Source organism: Dipodomys spectabilis, unplaced genomic scaffold (assembly GCF_019054845.1).
Source record: "Dipodomys spectabilis isolate Male_0828 unplaced genomic scaffold, ASM1905484v1 ptg000017l, whole genome shotgun sequence".
In the NCBI taxonomy this organism is placed as follows: Eukaryota; Metazoa; Chordata; class Mammalia; order Rodentia; family Heteromyidae; genus Dipodomys; species Dipodomys spectabilis.
The window spans coordinates 7852069-7875689 of NW_024870694.1; the positions used below are offsets into that span (position 1 = coordinate 7852069).

Here is a 23621-nt window from a genome sequence, read left to right on the forward strand (position 1 = left end):
TGCCTAATTGTTTATTAGTGTGTACAGTTGTACAAGAAAATTGACTGGATGGTGTGTGGCTTCAGCCATTCTGAAGTACATCATCTCTGTATCTTCCTGTAAAATTGCCCAAACTGCTTTTATTCCAGCCGAACCCTGGGGTTTTGGGTAAAGTCATTCACCTTGATCAAACCGTCAGGACCAATTCTGTTTGGAAAAATAAATACTTGAGATTAGTTTGGTTAACAAGTAATCTTAAGTAAAGAACTTAAGTAAAGAATCATATAAAGAACTTGCTCGTTCTAAATTAGTTGATTTGTGATAGTACTGGGGTTTGAATCCAAGCTTGAGCCATGTTTGCAGCCTTTTATGCTTTAAGTTATTTTTCAGCTAGAGTCTCACGTTTTGTCTTGGCCACACTGGAACCATAATCCTTTATATCTAGGCTCATAAGTGTGCCTCACCATGCTCAGCTTGTTTGTTGAGATGAGATCTCACTTTTTGCCTCTGCTGGCCTCAATTGGGATTCTTCTGATCTCTGCCTCCCAAGTTTCTGGGATTACCTGGCCTTTTCATTTTTTCCACTTAACTCTTGATATCCTACTCCTTTTCATATTTAATGTTTCTCACAATTTTTATGTTCCTAGAACACTAAAGCATACAAATTCTCCTTGACTTAGCAATGGAGTAATGTCCAGATATACAATTTAAAAATACAAATTGAAAATGCATTTCCTATACTTGTCCTAGCTTAGAGTGGGAACTGTGCTTCTCGGCGAAATCAGCATCTCAAGAGATTATTGAACTGAATGTCATTGGCACAGAAAATGACTAAATTAAAACTGGAGCCCAACATTGGTGGCTTGTGCCTTTAATCCTAGCTACTCACAAGGCAGAGATCTGAGGGTCACAGTCCAAAACCAGTCCAGGCAGGAAAGTCTATGAGACTCTTATCTCCAATAAACTACTCAGAAAAAGCCAAAATGGAACTATGGCTCAAGTGTTAGTGCTAGTCTTGAGAGAAGCAGCTCAGGGACGATGCCCATGCCCTGAGTTCAAGCCTTAGGATTGGCGTGTGTGTGTGTGTGTGTGCGGCGCACACGCACACACACACACACACACATATTTGAAACTTAATATCTACTGAACGGATGTCTTTGTACCGCTGTAAAACTGGAAAGTTGTAGGTCAAATCAACTTAAATTGGGGATTATCTGTAGAATACTTTCTCCCCTAATGGCTAAAAGTTGACTCACACTTCATGTTCGATGTAGTTTAGCATTCTGCTGACATGGGATGCAGAGATTTCCCCATCTACTTCTGCAATGTATGTGTAGAGAAACTGGAAGGTGCTGAAAGGGATCCGGGGAGGTCCTCCATCATGGTCACAGGACAAAACTTCACACACTATCTTGAGAGTTTTGGCAATGGTCTATAAAATCATAAGATAAAATGAGTAGAAATTCACTCTTCCCTGAAATCAGTTCAGATAAAAGAAAGAAAACAGAAATATCGCCCTTATAAAATAAAGTGAGAATGATTTTAAATTCTAGATTTCTTCTACTTTTTTTTTTGGTTGATCCTGGGGCTTGAACTCTGGTCTTGGGCACTGCCCTTGCGCTCTTCAGCTCAAGGTGAGTGCTCTGCCGCTTGAGCCACAGCACCAGTTCCGATTTAAAATTCTAGAAAGCATAAAATTAACTTAAAAAGTTAATTTATTCTACAACCATTGACTATGAGTTATCTTTTTTCTTTATTGAAGGGCTTAAAAAGACAAATTATTATTTTATTGGTTCTGGACCTGGGCTTGAACTCAGGACCTGGGAGTTGTCCCCTGAGTTTTCTTTGCTCAAGGCTAGCACTCTACCACTTGAGCCACAGCTCCACTTCTGGAGCTTTTTGGTAGTTAATCAGAGATAGGAGTTTCATGAACTTTTCTGCTCAGGTGGGCTTTAAACTATGATCCTCAGATATGAGCCTCCTGGTAGCTAGGATTATAGGCAAGAGTCAATGATGCCTGGCTCAAATAGATAAATTTATATTTTTGAGGCCTTAAAAATTTATCCTTAGAAAGGCATTCATGGAATCCATTAACAAAGAGCTGAAGGAAGTCAGGGAGACCACAAAGGGAATGCTGAATGGAACCCAACAGAAGGAATGGGAGCCCAAAGAAACCATAACCAATCAACTAAGTGATTTGAGGACAAACACTGAACACCAAATTAAGGAAGTAAAGAAATTCATACAAGACCTAAAACAGAGCTTCAACAAAGAACTTGAAGCCATCAAAGCTGACCAACTAGAAGGAAAAGAGATAAAAAACAAAGTAGAGAGTCTTGACAGCAGGTTAGACCATGCAGAAGATCGAATCTCAGGGATTGAAGACAGCCTAGATATTATAGAGAAAGAACATACAACCATCCAAGACAAGTCCAAGAAATATGATAGATCTATCCAACACCTGGAAGACACCATCAGAAGGCCTAATCTAAGGATAATGGGTGTAGAGGAACACCTAGAAACAGAAGTTAATGGTCTAGGAAATCTGTTTAACAGGATCCTAGCAGAGAACTTCCCAAACATGCAAAAAGATAGGCCTGTCCAGATACAAGAAGCCTTTAGAACCCCAAATAGACCAGACCAGAATAGGACATCCCACCGTCACATTATAATCCACACAGGATCAACTCAGAACAAGGAAAAGATCCTTAAAGCTGTCAGGGAGAAAAGGGTAATCATTTATAAAGGGAAACCAATTAGAATCACCTCAGATTTCTCAGCAGAGACAATCAAAGCAAGAAGAGCCTGGAATGATGTATGCCATGCCCTAAAAACAAACAACTATCAACCAAGAATACTGTACCCAGCTAAACTCTCCTTCATAACTGAAGGCCAAATAAAAACCTTCCATAGCAAAGAAAAATTGAAACAATACATCTCCACCAAACCAGCCCTACAAAAGATTCTTAAAGATGTCCTACACATAGAAAACCAACAAGACCGCAATAAAGGCCAAGAAACTGCACCCAAACTGAGAATCCAAGAACCATAGGAAGAACCCAGTTTTCACAGCCCCCAAGAAGGTAGATAACATGGCAGGAACTCCCAAATACCTCTCAGTCCTATCTCTTAATGTTAACGGACTGAACTCTCCAATTAAGCGACATAGACTGTCTAGTTGGATTAAAAAACAAGACCCTTCTATCTGCTGCCTGCAGGAGTCACATCTTGCCCATAAAAACAAACACATTTTCAATGTTAAAGGCTGGAACAAAATCTACCAAGCAAACGGACCGCATAAACAGGCGGGAGTTGCAATCCTAATATCAGATAAAATAGACTTCAAATTAAAATTCATGAAAAGAGATAAAGAAGGTCGCTACATACTAATTAAAGGATCTCTCCTTCAGGAGGATATTACAATTCTAAATATCTATTCGCCAAACAATGGAGCACCCAAATTTATCAAAGAAACACTACTTTCCCTCAAATCCCATATAGATCCAAAGACATTAATCGTTGGGGATTTTAACACACCACTCTCCCCACTAGATAGATCAACTCGGCAAAAACTCAACAGAGAAACCGCAGATCTAAACAGCTGCATAGATCAACTAGACTTAACAGACATTTACCGAACATTTCACCCAGCAGCATCAGAATACACGTTTTTCTCAGCAGCACATGGAACGTTTTCTAAAATAGACCACATTTTAGGCCACAAAGCAAACTTGTCTAAATTCAGAAACATTGAAGTTATACCTTGCATTCTCTCTGACCACAAGGGAATAAAGTTAGAACTCAACACCAAAAGCCACCAAAGAAAGTCCGGTATCACATGGAGGCTGAACAACACACTGCTGAATCATGAGTGGGTCATGGAAGAGATTAGAAAGGAAATTCAAATGTTCATGCTATTCAACAAAAATGAACACACAAAATACCAGCTCCTCTGGGACACAGCAAAGGCAGTACTCAGAGGCAAGTTTATAGCTCTGAGCTCCTACATCAACAAATTGGAGAGATCTGAAACTAACAATTTAATGACACATCTAAACCTTCTTGAAAAAGAGCAGCAAGATAAACCCCAATCCAGTAGACAGAAAGAAATAATCAAAATTAAATCAGAATTAAATGAATTAGAATCCAAAAAAACTATAGAAAGAATCAACAAAACAAAGAGTTGGTTCTTCGAAAAACTTAACAAAATTGACAGACCCTTAGCAAATCTTATCAGAAAAAGAAGAGAACACACCCAAATTAATAAACTCAGAGATGAGAATGGAAACATCACCACGGAAACAAGCAAGATTCAGAACATTATAAGGGAATACTTCTCAAAACTTTATGCTAATAAGTTTGAGAACTTGACAGAAATGGACCTCTTCCTAGCAAATATTGACATGCCAAAACTAAACCAAGATGAGGTAAACTATCTTAACAGGCCCATATCAAGCATTGAAATAGAAACAGCAATAAGAGACCTCCCAGCTAAGAAAAGTCCAGGACCAGATGGTTTTACAGCGGAATTTTACAAGGCCTTCAAAGCAGAGCTCACACCAATTCTCCTCCAACTCTTCAATGAAATTGAAAGAGAAAGCTCACTACCGAACACATTCTATGAAGCCATCATAACCCTCATCCCAAAACCAGGTAGGGACTCATCAAAGAAAGAGAACTATAGACCCATTTCTTTGATGAACATTGATGCGAAACTTCTCAACAAAATTTTGGCCAATCGACTTCAACAATTCATCCAAAAAATCATACACCACGATCAAACAGGATTCATTTCAGGGATGCAAAGCTGGTTCAATATACGCAAATCAATTAATATTATTCATCACATCAACAGGAGCAAGAATAAGAACCACATGGTTATCTCAATAGACGCAGAAAAAGCATTTGACAAGATCCAACACCCCTTTATGATGAAGGTTTTGGAAAAATTAGGAATCCATGGAACATTCCTCAATACAATAAAGGCTGTATATGACAAACCTACAGCCAGCATTATACTCAATGGTGAAAAACTAAAGCCATTTCCTCTTAACTCAGGAACAAGACAAGGATGCCCACTCTCTCCACTTCTCTTCAATCTAGTATTAGAATGCCTAGCTACAGCAATAAGACAAGATGCAGACATAAAGGGGATCCAAATAGGGAAAGAAGAAATAAAACTCTCCCTCTTTGCAGATGACATGATCTTGTATTTAAAGAATCCCATAGACTCCACTCCCAAATTACTCAAGCTGATTCAAAACTTTGGCAAAGTAGCAGGTTATAAAATTAACCCCCAAAAATCAATGGCTTTTCTGTATGCCAACAATGAGAAAAGTGTGGCTGAAATTAGGAAAGCAACTCCATTTGTAATAGCCTCACAAAAAATAAAATACCTAGGAATTAACTTAACTAAAGAAGTGAAGGACCTCTATGATGAAAACTTTAAAATCTTGAAAAAGGAAATCAACACAGAACTTAAAAAATGGCAAAACCTCCCATGCTCCTGGATTGGAAAGATTAACATCGTGAAAATGGCAATACTGCCCAAGGCTATCTACAAATTCAACGCAATACCTATCAAAATTCCACCCTCATTCAAGGAAATAGAAGAGGCAATCCAAAAATTCATATGGAACAATAAAAGACCCCGAATAGCAAAAACGCTCCTCAACAGAAAGAATACTGCTGGAGGAATATCAATACCAAATTTCAAACTCTACTATAAAGCCATAGTAATCAAAACAGCTTGGTATTGGCATAAGAACAGACCTCAGGACCAATGGAATAGAATTGAAAACCCAGAAATGAACCTACAGACCCATAGCCATCTAATCTTCGATAAAGGAGCTAAAACAATAGAATGGAAGACAGACAGCCTCTTCAGTAAATGGTGCTGGCAAAACTGGTTAACTACATGTAGAAAACTAAAGCTAGATCCTTATATATCACCCTGCACCAGAATCAACTCCAAATGGATCAAAGACCTTGAACTCAAAGCAGACACTCTGAAAACATTACAGGATGGAATAGGAGAAACCCTGGGTCTCCTTGGCTCAGGCCGAAATTTTCTGAATAGAGACCTGGAAACACAACAAATCAAAGAAAGGCTGGACAAATGGGATTGTATAAGGTTGCAGAGCTTCTGCAGGGCAAATGACATAGCTAGCAAGATCAATAGAAAGCCCACGGACTGGGAGAAGATCTTTACTAGCCATACAACGGACAAGGGTCTCATATCTAAAATATACTTGGAACTCAAAAAATTAAACCACCCAACAACAAATCCTCAAAGAAACAACTGCCCAATAAGTAAGTGGGCGAAAGACTTAAAGAGAAGCTTCTCTGAAGAAGAAAGAAGGATGGCCAATAGACACATGAAGAAATGTTCAACATCCCTAGCCATAAAAGAAATGCAAATCAAAACAACATTGAGATATCACCTCACTCCAGTTAGAACAGCAAAAATCAAGAACTCTAACAACAACAGATGCTGGAGGGGATGTGGACAGAAAGGAACCTTACTTCATTGTTGGTGGGAATGTAAACTTGTTCAACCACTTTGGAAAGCAGTATGGAGGTTCCTCAAAAGACTCCACATAGAGCTCCCCAACGACCCAGCAATCCCACTTTTGGGCATTTACCCAAATGATCACAAACAAGGCCACACTAAAGCTACCAGCACAACTATGTTTATTGCAGCATTATTTACCATAGCTAAGACATGGAACCAACCCAGATGCCCCTCAGTAGATGAATGGATCAAGAAGATGTGGTATATATACACAATGGAATTCTATGCCTCCATCAGAAAGAATGACATTTCCCCATTTGTTAGGAAATGGAAAGGCTTGGAAAAAATTATATTAAGTGAAGTAAGCCAGGCCCAAAGAAACATAGGTCCCATGGTTTCCCTTATTTGCAATATCTAGTATAGGTATGAGTCAAGCGGAAAAAGTCAGATAATGTGATGTTAGGAAAACAAAACCTCAAATATGTATTTTAATGTTTTTGTTTCTTTCATGCATGTGTTTCTAATGCATTTATAAGATTATTTCTTTGTTGCTTTGTATGTCCCTCCCCCACAGTGTAACCCCTGCTTTCACTATATTTGATGTCAGTATAACATGTGGAGGAGATGGGGACAAACAAGTCGTTTAAGGATTCAGGTGGACCTGTTGCAACAATGAGAAGTACAAAATGTCATGTCAAAACCAGCTTTACAATGTCGGTGGGGGGGGGGAGGAGGGGGGGTATGATTGGGTGGGAGGGAGGGGGGAGGCTGGGAAGGGAGGTGAAGGGTAAACAAAGGAGGAGGATGCAATGCTCGGTAAGAAATGTATGCATTATCCTGCCCATGTAATTGTAACCCCTCTGTACAGTATGTTCTCAAATAAAATAAAATTAAATTAAAAAAAAAATTTATCCTTAGGTGGGATAGGGAAGGTGGCTCAGTGGTAGAGTGCTTGCCTAGCATGCAGGAAGCCCTGGGTTTAATTCCTCAGTACCACATGAACAGAAAAATCCAGAAGTGGCACTGTGGCTCAAGTGGTAGAGAGCTAGCCTTGAACACAGAGCTCAGGGACAGAGCCCAGGCCCTGAGTTCAAGCTCCAAGGTTGGCAAAAAAGAAAAGAAAAGAAGAGAAAAGGAATAAAGAAGGAAAGAAAGAGAGAAAGGAAGGAAGGAAAGAAGGAAGGAAGGAAAGAAAATAGGAAAGAAAGAAAGATAGATTATCCTTAGGTAGTTGTACAAAGGAGTTTCAGTTTAAAATATGTTTGTCAGTATAATGAATCTTTAAAAAAAATATTTATTTTTAAGTAGTTGTACAAAAGGGTTTCAATTCCACAAGTCAGATTATGAGAACAATACATCTTAATGTCACCTTTTTCACTATTCCTCCCCACCTCTTCCATAAAAATACATTTATACATAAAAAATACATTTATAAATTGCTAGGTATTTTTATTAAAATTTTCTAAATCTTTTGGTTTAATCAGAGTAACCTCAATAAAGAATTGATTTTACATTAATATAAAATTATAATTATTAAAATGCTTATTTCTATGAAATTAAATTATTTGTTATTAGTGCCCTCCAATCTTATCTCTAAGGAGTTAAGGTTATTCATCTAACATATATTCCAGCAAGATAATTCAGGCAAAGCTACAGTAGGGGAAAGGAGGGTACAAGAAGGAAGATTATGGTTGCAGATGCTGGAAAAATGGTACCAAACAAGAAGATAAACCCATTTTTGAAGGGTGCCAGTGGGGCCTGTAATCCTACCTATTCAGGAGGCTGAGATCTGAGGATCATGATTGGATGGTAATCTGGGCAAGAAAGTCTGTGAGACTCTTATTTCAAAGTAACTACGAAAAAGCCAGAAGTGGAACTATGACTCAAGTGGTAGAGCACTAGCCTTGAATAAAGAGTTGAGAGGCAGTGTCCAAGCCCTGGGTTTAAGCTATAGGAAAAGCAAAAACAAAATTCTTCTGTAGGGGGATGCACCTAAGTAAAATCATTTAGTACTTCTTGTGTTAACACTGACAGATGAATGTCACAAGTTTTAATAATAGAAGGGGTACTCAAGGGGGTTGTGCAGGCATGTACTCAACATGGAGAAATCCTAAGAAAGAGATAGAGGAATAAGCAAGGAGGAAGGAAGGAAAGAAGGGGATGAAGGGAGGGAAGAGAGGAAAGATTTTATAGGACCAAAAGCTCTTTCCAATGAAACTTGAACATCAGTGGTCTTCAGAGCTGATCCTGTCTTTAAATAAATATAAAATCTTTGCATAAATTTCATGAGTGAAAGGGTTATGAAATGATAGGCTACAGAAAAGGAATAATTCAAGGAAAAGACTGGCTCTGAATTAGCAGATAGGTCAGCATGCATTTCTTCATGGTTTGCTGAAACTGACAATGTACAGATTGCACACACACCCTCCAGGGATCTGTGAAAACAGTCCTGAGTGGCCAGCTAGGTGTGACTAGGTGACCGAACAAGCAGTTGTGCATCTCATACATGACTGGCCGGAGGCTGGTCCATGTTCCCTGACAGGTGGTCACTGTTCTGCTGTCATGGTCTCCCTGACTATAATGAGTGTCTATAGGGAGTTCGCTGGTGTGTGTCATGCAGGGCTGGCAGTCTGTGTGTCAGGAGGCATATGAAGAAGTGAATAAACTCGGCCCATCATTTTCCTGAAGCGACTATCTCACTTGATGGCAATGAATTTAAGCATTACTTGCATCTGTTAATAATTATTAAGTTATTCTAATTTTATTTCCTCTTAGCATTGCTATTATATGAAATAGAATCTTGACAGTCATTTTCAAATGGGTACTGGTGGCTCACACCTATAATCCTAGCTACTCAGAAGGCTGAAATTTGAGGATTGCAGTCAGTTCAAAGCCAGTCCAGGTAAAAATGTCTGTGAGACTCATCTTCAATTAACCAACAAAAAAAAAATGTAGATTTGTGGCTCAAGTTATAGAGTGCTAGCCTTGTGAAAAATAACTCAGGGATAACACCTAGGGCTTGAGCCCCAGGACTGGGATACACATATGAACATGCACACACACACACACACACACACACACACACACACACACACACACACACACACACACACACACACACACACACACGATAAACCAGGGGTTGGTAGAACATCAGCCAATGAGTGAATGTGTCAGATACTGTGTTTGAGTCACAATTTCTGACCAAAAAAAAGAAAGAAAGAAAAGATAACCCACACAAAGTTAAGGAAATTTACGGTTTATCGCAAGCCACTTCCTTGGGGGTCCTCACATGGGAAGAATTATGAGAACACTGTATAGGGCATAATTACAGGTACTGCATTTAAGTCAGAGGGCATGAGAAAATAGCACACAGCTGTCAGGAAGGGAGGGAAGGCCTGAATGTGAGATGTAGTCACTCCATGAGTGGTTTGGGAGACTTACAAGATGAGTTTGTGCACCTAACACTTTTTCACTGCTTCTCTAAAATACTCTGCAACCTTTCCAGCACTTCCTTTATTCCATTTTCCTCTTTCCTGGGTGTTGTTATGGACCAAACACCTCCCCCCACCCATCTCATTTTTTGAGGCCAAACGTTCAAGACTGAGAATGTGATTCTATTTGGAGGCAAGACCTTTCTGTGTGGGTGCCAGTCCTGGGGCTTCAACTCAGGGAAAGCACAAATAGGAGGACTACAGTCCAGGTCAGAGCATAAAGTGATAGTTTACCTGTAAAATAACTAATACAAAGATGAGCTGGTGGCATGGCTTATGTGGTAAAACACCTGCCTAGGAAGCATGAGGCCCTGAGTTCAAATCCTAATATTGTTCCAAAGGAAAAAAGCATTATGAAATATTTTTAAAGATTTACTAAATAGCTGAATGGGTAAAGAACTCTTAAGAACTGGAGCATTTTGATAAATTCAAACAGAAAGTGAAATGATCTTTATTTTCTTCTCCTAGATTTTTTTTTGTCAGATGAAGATCCCCTTTACAGAGGTAGCTTTGGACATCTTACAAGCCTCAAAAAATGAATTGTGAGCTGGGTCTAGTGGTATATACTTATAATTAACAACACCCAGGAGGCTGAGGCAGGAGGAGCCCAAGTTCTAGGCTAGTCTATGTTAGTGATAAGACCTTGTCTCATTAAAACAACATTAACCCAAAGGAGGATACTCTTAGGAGAGGAACACAAAGGCAAAATACCTATTTGCCTCTGATCATATAAAATAATATTTACAAAAATGAACTCCAGGAATTAGAAACAAGAGGTTTTTTTGTTGCTCTTTTTGTTTTGTTTTGTTTTTGTCTTGGTTGTTCATCCATCTGTTTTTGGGAAGGCAAGAGGGGCAGAGAAATGGAGGGACAAAAGGTGAGCAAATACAGCAATGGTACTCACTAGACACTATGTTGAAAATGAACTACACAACTTGTGACTGGGAACAGGAGGGAAAAACTGGGAGTGAGGGAACGGGTGACATTATCTAAAAAGAAATGTACTCATTATCTGACTAATGAAACTGTAACCTCTCTGTATATTACCTTTTAATAAAAAATGTAAAAACAACATTAACAATGAAAATAAGGGCAAAAACTTTTGCTAACAAAATATTTATCAACCTTTTAGGCAAACACAATTATTTATCCAATACATGCTCTTTTCAGTTTTATAACTAATTTCAGTGGGAAACGGGATGACACCGCAGCCTGGAAGATGAAATGCTGAAAGAGGAGAGGATCACAGATCTGTCCGCCATACTATTCAGAACCACATGTTAGACCCAGAGGGCTCAAAACTGGAGACAAATGCTCCTGTTACTGGAATTAGGCTTTCCACAAGAAGCAAAGTGCTTTTCTAGATGTCAAAAGATCATGGTTTGCTTATAAAGGAAAGAGAAAATCCTGGGCTTGTCTCCAAGGACATGTGGATTTAATTGAAAGCAAGGCCTTCAGTACATGTTGATACCTTTTGTCTATTAGCTTGTTTGGCCTGCTAAAACAAAATATCCTTGACTCAATAATTTATAAATAGTAGAAATTTACTGCTCACAGTTCTGGAGGTTGGGAAATCTAGGATCATGGTACTAGCAGGTTAAAGGGCCAGGAGCCTTCTTCATAAATGGTGGTGCCCTCTTGCTCTGTCCTCTCAATGGAAGGGCTAAACAGGCTCCCTCAGTCCTTTCTGAGAATTTAGAAGGGCTCTACCCTCATGAGCTCATCATTTCTCCAAGACCCTACACTCCTAATATTGTCACCTTGGGGTTAGATTCCAATATATGGATTTGGAGGTGACACAACTCTCAGTTCGTAGTACCAAACAACCCCACATCCAAGCTCCCAGAAACAATGTGACATGATGCTTCCCACTGGCTCATCTCTGGTCTCAATGGCGCTGGGGCCCCAGGAGTCTGGGCCACACTGTCATCTGCTCCCTGGCTTTGGTGGCCCACTTCACAGCCCTTCACTACTTTTGAGTAGTTTGAGATGTCTGGGTTATATCTTTGTCCCTTAGTCCAGAGTTATCCCAGGTAAGCCAAACTACCTCTCTCCTCTTACTGGTTCCTAATGTTTTTGTTTTTTGTTTTGAAAAACAACAACCAAAAAACCAGAGTAGACAGCCAGGCTGACTTGACCTCTAGGTGTTTTTTGCAAGGGAGGGTCAGCTATCTCAGGGTCTCTCAGAATTGACTCTCTCCAGTGGTAGGCACGAGGGTATCTCAGAAGCAGAGACCCCATGGAACATTCGATTCAATCTCTTTAGTTTAGAAGAAGGCTACAGCTCATGTCACAGTTTCCTCCCCAACCTGGGAAACAAACAGAACAAACCTAGCAACTACACAGTATTCTAAGGAGACCGCAGTTTGGCTTTCCAAAATCACACTTGGCAACTCTTAGCTATGGGACAAAGGGGATAACTCAGACATCTCAAACACCTCAAAAGTGGTGGGGAGCTTTGAAGTAGACCACCAAAGCCAGAGAACAGATGACAGCGTGGCCCCGACTCCTGGGGTCCCAGTGTCATTGAGACCAGAGATGAACCAGTGGGGAGCATTCACCATGCTTTGATCTGTTAAATATGTTGGGACATTCAGCTCCTTCACAGCTTGGGCAGCACAGCAGCACTGAAAGGAAACCAGAGGTTCTGGAGAGAACCAAGGTATGTGGGAACCCTGTCAATTGGCTGCTTTGAAGACTAAGATCTTCCCTTTCCCTAAACACTCAATTGTCCCCTGAAGGAGTATTGAGGAGGGAGGGACATTTACCTGGAGGAGTTTCTGTCCAGACTGACTTCCTGAATTGGAGCCTATCTACTTATGTTCTTACCCTTTGTAGATGGAGGTCTATTTCCTACAAATGCAATAAAGAGGCAGGTTTTCCCTTTGAAAAATCTCTAAATGTGGTATGAATAACTTGTAGACAAGTTAATGGACTATGCCAGGGTTTTATTTTCCCTTTTGAGAAACCTTGAGATTTTTTTTTTCTTCTCAGAAGTAAGCTCAGTCCTTACAGACAGTTCATTCATCTCTACTATAGTTTCCTCTCCTCTTTGGAGGACTGTAATTTACTCATTATACAAAGCTATAACAATGAAGAAACAAAATAAGTTTCTTCTTTCCTTCTCTTAAAAAAATGGTTATGGTGGATGCAGGAGACGCATAGGAAAAGCTGTAATCCTATGAGATTACACCATTTCTTCTGAATTTACTCCGCAACAAAAAATTCCAACTATGTGTCTCAAGCATATTCAAGAAGAAAGAAGATCATATTTGGATATGCTGAATAATTCAAACTCCCTTTTCATATCCTGTGCTACAGAGGCAACATTTTGTCCTCAGTAATTGTTAAACTTGTTTGAATTTCAGAGATTAAAAAAATCCTATTTCTGATTGTGTCCATATAAGTTATTATCACAGTGATTAACAAGAGTGAGTCCAATAATATGCACCCAGGTTTTAAACATATGGAAAGGCAGCTTTCAGCGGCTTTTTCTTCAATACAGACAAATGGTTTTTCCAGTTGTCAAGTAAGATACATTTGAGAAAGGCATGAATTTGTATGAACATCCTGCAGCCATGGTGATGTCATGATTGCAATTCTAGAAACAACTTCATCTGTCTGCTTGCTTTTCTATTATCTCTGTTCTTGCATTCAATTATGTTTATCTATCATGGTTGTTTGTTTTTTTTTGTTTTTTGGTTGGTCATGGGGCTTGAACTCTGGGCCTAGGTGCTGTCCCTCAGCTCTTCAGCTCAAGGCAAGTGCTCTCCCACTTGAGCCACAGTGCCACTTCTGGCTTTTTTTTTCTTCTGTTTATGTGGTACCGAGGAATCAAACCCAGGGCCTCATGCATGTGAAGCAAGCACTCTACCACTGAGCCACCTTCCCAGCCCCTCCATCAGTTTTAAAAGTCTCTACCCCAAATCAAGCAAGCATTGTTCTAGCACTGACTCTTCATTATCTCCAGGAATTATAAAGAAAAGAGTTGAGGTGAAGTGAAAATAAACTTGAGGGCAAAGATTGAAATTCATAAAGAATCCAAAATCCATACTTTGGCCAACTCCCCAGAGCCAAGTAATAATATTCTCTGTCTCTATCTCTCTTTGTCTCTATCTGTCTATCTTGTCTGTCTCTCTCATTCCTACTTTCAGCTGATGAGCACAGAAATGACCTTAATTCAGAGAGGAGAAGATTCGAAGAAGACATATCCTTGAGTGTGTATATAGACAGAGTTCCCTTTCCAAGCCTAGACACGGGTTTTCTCCTAAGGAACTAAATTCATTTTGTAAAAAAGTTAACTTACAACTCCAAGAGAGCTACAAGCAAGAGCCAAAAACTTCAGCCACTCAATCTCCTCCGTGAAGCGACCCACGTTCATCACACTGTTGAATAAATCTGTTGGGAGATTCAGCACCTTCCACATCTGGGACAGCTCATCTGCATGGATGATCAGCCTGCCAGCAACCTGCAAGCAGGGAACAGACACGGCACAGAAGATGGAGAGGATAACAGATGCCCCAACTTCTTCCAGCACAAAGACAGGAGTGGGAGGTATTATGGGAGGTATTAGGGAGGTCAGAAGACCTTGTTTGTTTGGCAGTTGTTTTTTCAAGGTCTAGTGATAATAATGTTTATAACTTATATATAACTTAATATATGTTTATACTACATTTATTTTATTCAGTGCTGGTACTGGGGCTTGAACTTAGGGCTTTCTACTTTTTCTTTTTTTCTTTTGTCTGCCTACGGCTAGCACTCTGCTACTTGATCCATATTGTCATTCACTTCTGGCTTTTGGGTGGTTAACATATAAGAATCTCTCAAACTTTTCTGCTCTGGCTGGCTTAAAATCTCAATCCTCACTGATCTCAGAGCCTCCTGAGTAGCTAGGATTATAGGTATGAACCATAGTGCCTGGCTTATGCTATATCTAAGTTGTTTTTGTTGGTTATTTTTTACTGATATATGTATGCTCTCTGGTTTTAGTCCTTTCTTCTCTGCATAATACAGACAAGATAGCCTGAAAACAGAAGCAGCAGGCAGAAGACTTTCCTAATACCACTAGGGGGTAGTGGAGTGAGCAGGACATTGCTATTTTGCTTCCACACTCCATTGAGTTCTTCCCTCTAGATTTCAAGTGCATCCCTCCCATTTCCCAGGGATGATGCGAGGTACATGGCTGACCAATAGGGGTTTAGTCTGCATGTCTAATGCTCTCTGCTCCCAGGCACTTTAGAACTCCACCTTGTCCTCTGCACAGGGGTCACTTGATAGCTCAGAGGTGGACCTGGTTGTTGGCTAATGATTCAGTGAAGGTGCAGATGCTCCAGTGAAGTTCCCCAACACCTTCCCAAGCTGATTCCTGTGTATGTGCACCAGTACTCGGACTTGAACTCAAGACTTGGACACTGTCCCTTCGCTTTTATTGTTCAAGCTTGGTGTTCTCCACATGAGCCATAGCTGCACTTCACATATTACACTTTCCTGCCCAGGCTGGCTTCAAATCTTGATCCCCAGATCTCATCCTTCTACTAGCCAGGATTAGAGCTATGAGCTACAGGCACCTGACTCCCTCTAATCCTAATGAAATGATAAGCCTCTAGAACTGAGGTAGTTAGGAAATTCAAGTTCTGAATCATCCCCAAAGCCCCTCTGTCCTAATTCAGGGAACAGTGATGCTTATCTAGGTTTCCTGGGAATTGACCAAACCACAGATATCTGAAAAGCCAGTCCCTCCTCTTCCCTTCACAGAGAAACTCCTAGGATGATGAAAGCTGAGGATGCAGGAAGTGAGAGTGTGTCTGTACCTGGGGAACTACAGTGGGGAACTACAGTATATTCCCTCCGGACTGCAATTGGCTTCACTGCAGGGTCTTGATAGCATCAGGAAGATGCTATCATAATGGAGAGACAGCAGACTGCACTTTTTAGGCATTTCACTGAGCCCCTGGGTATCCCGCAGGTCTGAGGGCTCTATGGTGGTCTGAGGGAAGCCCACCCTCTAGCCTCTATCTCCCTGATTGCCAGAGTGACAGATGACCTTTGTACCCCACTGGCCTCAGTGACATCCCCACCATGTTTCTTACCCGAGAGTGCAAGACCTTTAAGAGCTCAGGTGTTAGCTCTGCCCAGTTGGACAAAGCGACTCGCTCAGATCTCTCTCTCACAGGAGGAATCTCTCCACGGGACATGGCCCCAAAATACCTGCAAAAAAAAAAAGTCTGTGAGTGGGGGACTGTCCTATACTTGAGTGGCTTCTGGCTGCTTTAAGGATTCCCTCCCCTTTGTTGAAGAAATGAAGAGAGGAAAGAACATTTGTCAAGTGATTAGATACTGTGTTTAGTTTCATTTGCATATGGGAAAAGTTCTGATTGTGTTACTTTCCAATTAAGGAACAGAGACTACTTAGGGGATAAAGTTATTCCTCTCTAAAGATGAGGAACAACCAACAGAAGTTTAGTATGCACTTGCACTTTTCTTTGGGCATATTTGGCTAGATTTTGTTTTATTTTTTTCCAGTCATCCCTCCTAAGCAATATATGTATGCATATATATATATATATGCAGAAAGACATACATATCTTAAGCTATAAATAAGATATATACATATGTATGTGTGTGCTTGGTATTAGGCAGTGGGTGGGGAAGAGAAGTTGGGAGAGAATTGAAATGACTTACAGGAGAAGGGGAAGGGTGGAAGTGCTTTGGGGGTGAGAAAGGTTTCCTGGCTTGAGGTCGTGAATCCCGGGGCTTCAGCAAGGAAGACTGAAGACTGTCAGGACATCAAGGGAAGCTTGGGAATGAAGACAAGCCAACAAAGGCTGGAAACAGCTTTATAGGGTACAAATGATTCAAAACCTTGCTATTCCCTAAGACTGTCAGCAAACCAAGCCTGCTGCCCATGTTGTGGGGTGAGCCGTTGCAGAGCAATGTACAAGACAGACAATCTTACTTCAGGATTGGCATGAAATGCACAGAGGCTGCCTGAAGCGGGGGATGGACACAAGCAATTGGCTTGTGGGTGGTCAATGGTGTGTGACAGGCTCTGTTTTCCATCAAATGTCTTGTAACTATATCTGAATCACAAACTTCTGCCTGCCCTGAAAACACACACACACACACACACACACACACACACACACACACACACACACACACACACACACACACCACACCACACCACACCATTACTTTCTCTAGAGCCAAACAGTATAAGAAGAATATAGGAAGGTGTTTTTTTTTTTTAAATAAAGGCTCACAGTAGAACTAATTATTGCCTAAGACAAAGCAATCAGTACGTTCCAGTTTCCCCTTGGAAGTAGATCAGCAAGAAGGCAGAGGAAATCATCTAAGGGCACCTTTGACAAAGTCCCTAAGAAATATCTGCAGCTAGCTTAGTTGGGGTGAAGGTGGGCGCAGCGTGACCACTGGAGGGGATGTAGCCTCAGGCTTTGTAACCAGATGTGATGTCAATGGATGAAACAGTGACATCATAGCCCCCTCATTCTATCAAAGTGACTACCCAGGTGAAGAAACTTCATAGAATTGGTTAGAAAACACAGAATGAAAGGTATTGTCATGGATTCAGTCCTCTGGGTCTTTGAGCTCCCTTGGCGACAAGCAATTCCATGGCATTAACAATAGTAATTCACATATATCTACTTGAAGAACTAATAAGTCTATGTCCTGCAGATGCCTGGAAGGTGAACTCTTTGTTGACAGGATATATGTAGGAAAATTCTTGCTTGCAATGAATACACATTTTGTCTTGGATATACTTGTGGAGTTTTATTCTCTGAAAGGCTACAAGTTTGTAAGTCACATAAAACAATCCGATAAGTGCTTTGGATGTCTCAATAGGCTGGAGAGTGTTCTTAGGTCACGCTCTTTTTCATTGTAGTTAAAGTACAAACTGATCTTTCATGGATGTCTGAAAAATTTATAGCACATCATACAATATGGAGCAAGTAGGCTACAATAATGGAATGTTTTCTTCCATAAATGTCAAGGACAATATGAAGAAATGCCATTTTTCTTACTATAATGCAGTAGCACAAGAACAATAAAATGGAGCTGTAAACTATCATCTAGTATGAAACAAAGTCTGTCTGAGTGTGCCAAAATGAATTAGTCTTCTGCTGTTAAAGTCCAATCTTCGAGGTAACGTATAAAATTTAGAATAGAAAACTGCACAAGATTCATGATTAGGTAAAGCAACTACATTTGTGCCTTCTTTCAGAGCACTATAGCTTACTTTCCTTCCATTTGTAATAAGTTTTTTTTTTTCCTTTGCACAGCACAGAAGCACAAGAGCCTTGATCTAGAGACTGTTAACCCCACTTCAATAGCATTTTGTGTCTTCTGCAAAGGGCTAACAGCTTTTTCCTACTCACACCTCAGGCTGAGGTCACCCTCTTCCCCACCCCTTACCTCTCCCCTTTTTTTCCCCCTTCTCCTTGAAGCACTGCTGAAAGGGTAATCATCCAACCATAAAAACATCCACAAAAGATCCAGGTCTACTCAGTTCCCAACTCCTGAACCAAGGCTGGTTACCCAGTTTTAAGTTACTAGCTAGTTTGTATAAGAAGCAGTTTCACAATGGAGGGGCTTTCTGTGTAAATCTACCGAAATGCAGGCCAGCAATTGGTGTGCAAGCCCATCGATTGAGCAGCCTGTGGGGGGTCTCTGGGCAGCAGCACCCGGCTGGAGGCATGCAGTTTATATCCAGGCCTGGCCTCCTCACTCAACTCTGCCTCCTTGTCCAGGTTGCTAGAAATCTTCATGTTCAGAACTGTTCAAAGAAACACTGAGGACAACAATAGTCTGTTTCCCCAAAGGCAAGAAATGCAGTGTGTTTGAGGGAAACATGAGTTTTCACAGTCTTGGAGGAAGGTGTCTCATTAAAGCAGCAAGCCAGTTTGCTGGGGTGATGCCACCTCTTCCATCCCAAGGGTTACCCCATGGCCACCCTCCAGGTGCACTGCTGCCATCTGGTGGTGAGATGGGAGAACGAGGTGTGTAAATTTAAACCCGGAGGAGCTGCTGTCCCAGTTGGACTCAGGGACACGGTGGTAGGTAGGTATGTGTTGATGGGACATGCTAATCCACCCTGGCCTCAAGACACTTGGACTACTGCCCTGGTGTTTTGCTGCTCACTTTGGCTCACTTAGGGAAGGACATGGCACCCTGGCTCTGTCTCATCAAATAGCTGAAAATCACAAAGATGATGCTAATAAGCCTGGGCTCCATGCAGCCACGAGGACCTCTTAGTTTTCCATGTGCTCCCTTCTCCTCATCCCTGCCCTCCCAGGAGCTTGGAGGTGAAGAAACACGTACTCGGCCGCCCACTGGATGAGATCCTGAGGCTGGGTCCGGATGGCAGCTTTGGTAAACTGCTTCAGCAGCTCGGGCAGCTCGGGTGGGATGCATATTTGCTTGTCTGTCTGAGGCATTGATTGCTTGACCTATGTGTAGGAGAGAAAAAAAGAAAAGACAAGTCCTTGAATCCTAACATGGCAACAGAAAGTTGCAGAAAGTCACCGGGTCTCTGACACTTCTCATTTGGGGGAAAATATATTCAAACCATATGACCGGTCAATTGTAAAACACGTATTACTATTCCCTTTTGTTGTTGTTGTTGTAAATAATTCTGACCTTAAGAAAACACACAGTACTTAAAAAGTAGAAATCAACACAAGTAAGCAAAAATACTCCTTAGTCATACCAACCCAAAATACTGGACGGCTTCTTCCAGAATTTTATCAAGCTAAACATGTGTGTTTGTATAAATAAAAGATGGGACTTCAAAGAGCAGCTTATTTAGGCAATGCTGTGTTATGAACATCTTTCCAATGTCACTTTATCTCTTACTAGGCTGGGTAAGAATTGTAGCAAAATTGACTCTATAAATCCTTTCCAAAGAAAAATAACTATTAAACAGCTCTCTTTCTGTGTATTGCTATCTACTCTAATTGGAAGAGAATGAACATTGTCTTATGGAAACTTCCAAGATGTATGAAAACAAAACATGACAACTTATAGATGGTATACAATTCTATGTACAAATAAGCCAGATTAAATAATGCTGTTTGTATTTAATTGTTTGTTTTGGCACTGCTATGCCTCATTCAGCTTTTTTCCTTCAAGGCTGGCACTCTAAGACTTGAGCCACACCTCCACTTCTGGCTTTTGGCTGGTTAATTGGAGATAAGAGACTCATAGATTTGTCTGCTCAGTGGCTCTGAATGGAGATCCTCAGATCTCAGTTTCCTGAGTAGCTAGGATTATAAGCATAAGCCACTGGCACCCAGCTAAATAATTCTGTTTTTATTAAAGAAAGAGAAAGAGTCAAAGATGGATTCTGACCCTCTGACTTCAAAAATCCCTAAATGCCAGGCAGATCTCAGTAACATCCTCAATTTGCAGGCACAAATGCGAAAGGAATCATCAAAGGCCAGGTGAAGTAAATGAAGCACATTCCAGAAGAGTGAGCAAAGGAAAAATTTAGGGCTGACCTGGGAGAAAACGAAGGTAGCAGAATCTAGAATCCTGGGAGACCAATATCCAGGCAAGGAGGGAAAAGACCAGGGCTTGGCCCACAAGCAAGTGGCTTAATTAAATGACACCTTTTCTATTCTAACCTTGAACCTCTCCAAGGGACCTTCAGTGTGAAAAGGTAGACTGAAAACACCTGCTATCACAGCATTAGTGGCAAAGAACTGGCTCCATCATTTGCAGCTTCTAGCTAGAGGAGAAATAACAACATACTACCTCTAAGTTTAGGTCTATACCAACAATAGCCTAGGTAAAAAACCCAAGATAAGGCACTAAAGTGGTCTTAGACTGTTTGGTGCCCTATTCTATCTTATTTGTGTTGTTTTATTGGGAGAAGAATGCAATACTAATAACTAATTTAAGGTTTTATAAGAAGTCTAATTTGTGCCCAGTGCAGTGGCTCACATCTGTAATCCCAGCTACTTAGGAGATGGAAATGGAGGCTCATTGTTCAAAGACCACTCTGAGCAAGAAGCTAGTGAGACCTACCATATAATTAGGTGTGGAGGTTCACACCTGTTATCTCAGTTATGAAGAAGATAGATGCAGGAAGATTGCAGTCCCAAGCAAAAAAAGTGAGGCCCTATCAGACAAAAGGCCCAGAGTTCACACTCCAGACATGAAAACATAAAAAGTCAAGAATGCGGGGCTGGGAAGGTTGCTCAGTTGTAGAGCGCTTGCCTTGCATGCCTGAGGCCCTGGGTTCGATTCCTCAGCACCACATAAGCAAAAAGAAAAAAGCCGGAAGTGGTGATGTGGCTCAAGTGGTAGAGCGCTAGCCTTGAGCTGAAGAGCTGAGGGACAACACCCAGGCCCAGAGTTCAGGCCCCACGACTGGACCAAAAAAAAAAAAAGCATGCAAAAGTTTCACTCCATACACTTGGCTTATAGTTCCTGTTTTCCTCTGCACTGATGCTCTATTCCTTCCACCCTTTCAGCCTTCCTCCTGCTAAGTAGGTGGTCTTCAGATCTGAGTCAAGTTTTTCTGTTCACTGTTTTTGAAGAGCTCACAGCCTACACAGGTCTGTTGATAGGTTTTGGGTTTTTTGTGGAGTTATATTTTTGCTTGTTTGGGGTTTTTTGTGTGTGTATGTGTGCTGGTCCTGGAGTTTGAACTCAGGGCCTAGGCACTGTCCCAGAGCTTTTTTTGCTCAAAGTTAGTGCTCTACCAGTTGAACCACAGCCCCACTTCTGGCTTTTTTGGTGGTTAATTGGAGATAAGAGTCTTATGGACTTTCTATTCAACTGGCTTCAAACTCCAATCCTCAGATCTCAGCTTCCTGAGTAGCTAGGATTACAGGCATGAGCCACCAGCACTAACTCCATCCTGCTTTATATTACACTCCATACGTAAGCTCCCTAGAATGGTCATGGGAGAATGGGTTCCAGGAGAATTGATGGCAGTAAGCATTTCATAGTGACATGAAATTTACTATCACTTTACAACTATTCACCAACTTACAACACTTGGATACTGTTTGGCACAGTCCGTAAACTTCCAGATTTCAGCAGTTATTGTTTTTATGCTCAAGGTTTTATGTGTAACACCTGCCACCAGAGATGCTTGTATATACATCCCATTTAAACCAACCCAGAAGTCTGATGATTGCTTTAACCTCAATAGTGATCATCTTTGGGCATACATATTACAAATACTTACCTTTTTCTTTAATTTGCTTGTATTTTTATATTATTTTCCCATAGCGTAGTATACAATTTTTCCATCATCATCACTTGTCTCAAGTACGACAATTTTGTTCATATTTTCCAGTAATGATCTATGTTTTTATTTTTGAACTTTTCTTTCTTGCCTTCCCTCCTTCCCTTCCTTCCTTCTTTCTTTCCTTCCATCCTTCCTTTCCTTCCTCTCTTTCTCCATCCTTTCCTTCTTCCCTCATTCCTTTCTTTCTTTGGTGCTGAACTCAGAATAGAGCCTTAGTCAGGTTAGGGAGGAATTCTACCACTGAACTACATTCTTAGTTTTTTGGAGACAGGGCCTTGCTATGAAGTTCAGGTTGGCCTAGAGCGTTTTTTTTTTTTGTTTTGTTTTTGGTTTTTTTTTTTTGTTGGTCGTGGGGCTTGAACTCTGGGCCTGGGCACTGTCCCTCAGCTCTTCAGCTCAAGGCTAATGCTCTACCACTTGAGCTACAGCACCACTCCTGGCCTAGAGCGTTTGATCCTCCTGCCTGCCTCTCCTTCTTGTGAGCTGAGATTACAGGTATGTGTCACTACACTGGGCTGGTCTGGGGTTTTCATATTTTTGGGTTTTAATATTTGTTAATGTTAACAAATAACCCATGTGTATGACATGCTCCGCAAGACTAATGAATCATTCCCATCCTCTTGTGGTGTGCTGAGTCTCCTTAAAAGTAACAGTGCTCAGCCGTGGCTCTAGTCAGAATCCCTGGAGAGGAATGCTTGGCAGAATGTGAACTGTCCTGCAAAAAGTACCTACACAAAGTATGCATGATGAAGTAATGAGTAACACTTTAAAACAAAGAAAATTTTTGGAATTCTGGGTTCAGGAAGGTGGGAGACAGGAGGTGGGAGTGGGCTCTTCATCTTCTCTGCTCTGAGGTCTGAGGTGTTTGACACCTTAGGTTGGCAACATAGACACTGTTGTGCTTGTACTGGCATGTTAATGATGAATCCACTATGGATCTACCTGTTTTTAACAGAACGTTTTTAATCCATCTCTAGCAAGCTGTTTTCTATCACTACCAAAAGTTACCCTTCCCCACACACTGGAGGTTAGGAGCTAAAAGAGGAAATTTCAAGGATGTCAGTGATCTTTTACAGGGCAAATGGAGTAAGTCAGGCTTTTCTTCTAGGGAACTTTGTACCTGCACTTCTCAAGGACTGGGGTTCAGCTGATTCAGCATATCCCTGTAACCCTGAGTCCTGCGCTACCTTAGGTAACCTTGTATGTAACCCTGAGATTGGGTGTGCATGCTCTGTCTACTTTGTGGGAACCATCCATAGCCAAGTACCACTGTTGTCTAGAGAGGGTATAAACAGAGACCATTAGAAGGCTGTAGCAATGAGATGACACCACTGTTGGACAGTATGTTGTAAGT

At 41.0% G+C, this 23621-nt stretch overlaps 1 protein-coding gene across 1 annotated transcript; it reads right to left on the minus strand.

The window, feature by feature from the left end:
• Ropn1 (rhophilin associated tail protein 1) lies at window positions 1–19450 on the minus strand. Its single transcript, XM_042669779.1, has 5 exons — window positions 19327–19450; window positions 16077–16194; window positions 14294–14455; window positions 1236–1411; window positions 1–186 (listed from the first exon to the last, which is right to left on the minus strand). The coding sequence occupies exons 1-5, from the start codon at window positions 19440–19442 to the stop codon at window positions 120–122; spliced, it is 639 nt and encodes a 212-aa protein (XP_042525713.1). The 5' UTR covers window positions 19443–19450; the 3' UTR covers window positions 1–119.
• Between the last annotated feature and the right edge of the window lie 4171 nt (window positions 19451–23621).

What these genes read in the sequence shown, in the direction of transcription:
- Ropn1 (XM_042669779.1), bottom strand. Translation starts at nt 19,442, where the DNA reads ATGCCTCAGACAGACAAGCAAATATGCATCCCACCCGAGCTGCCCGAG. An exon ending in TAAAGGTCTTGCACTCTCGG is followed by an intron (nt 14,456 to 16,076) that starts GTAAGAAACATG and finishes CCCTGCTTGCAG; the next exon opens with GTTGCTGGCAGGCTGATCAT. An exon ending in AACTACATCGAACATGAAGT is followed by an intron (nt 187 to 1,235) that starts GTGAGTCAACTT and finishes TTTTCCAAACAG; the next exon opens with AATTGGTCCTGACGGTTTGA.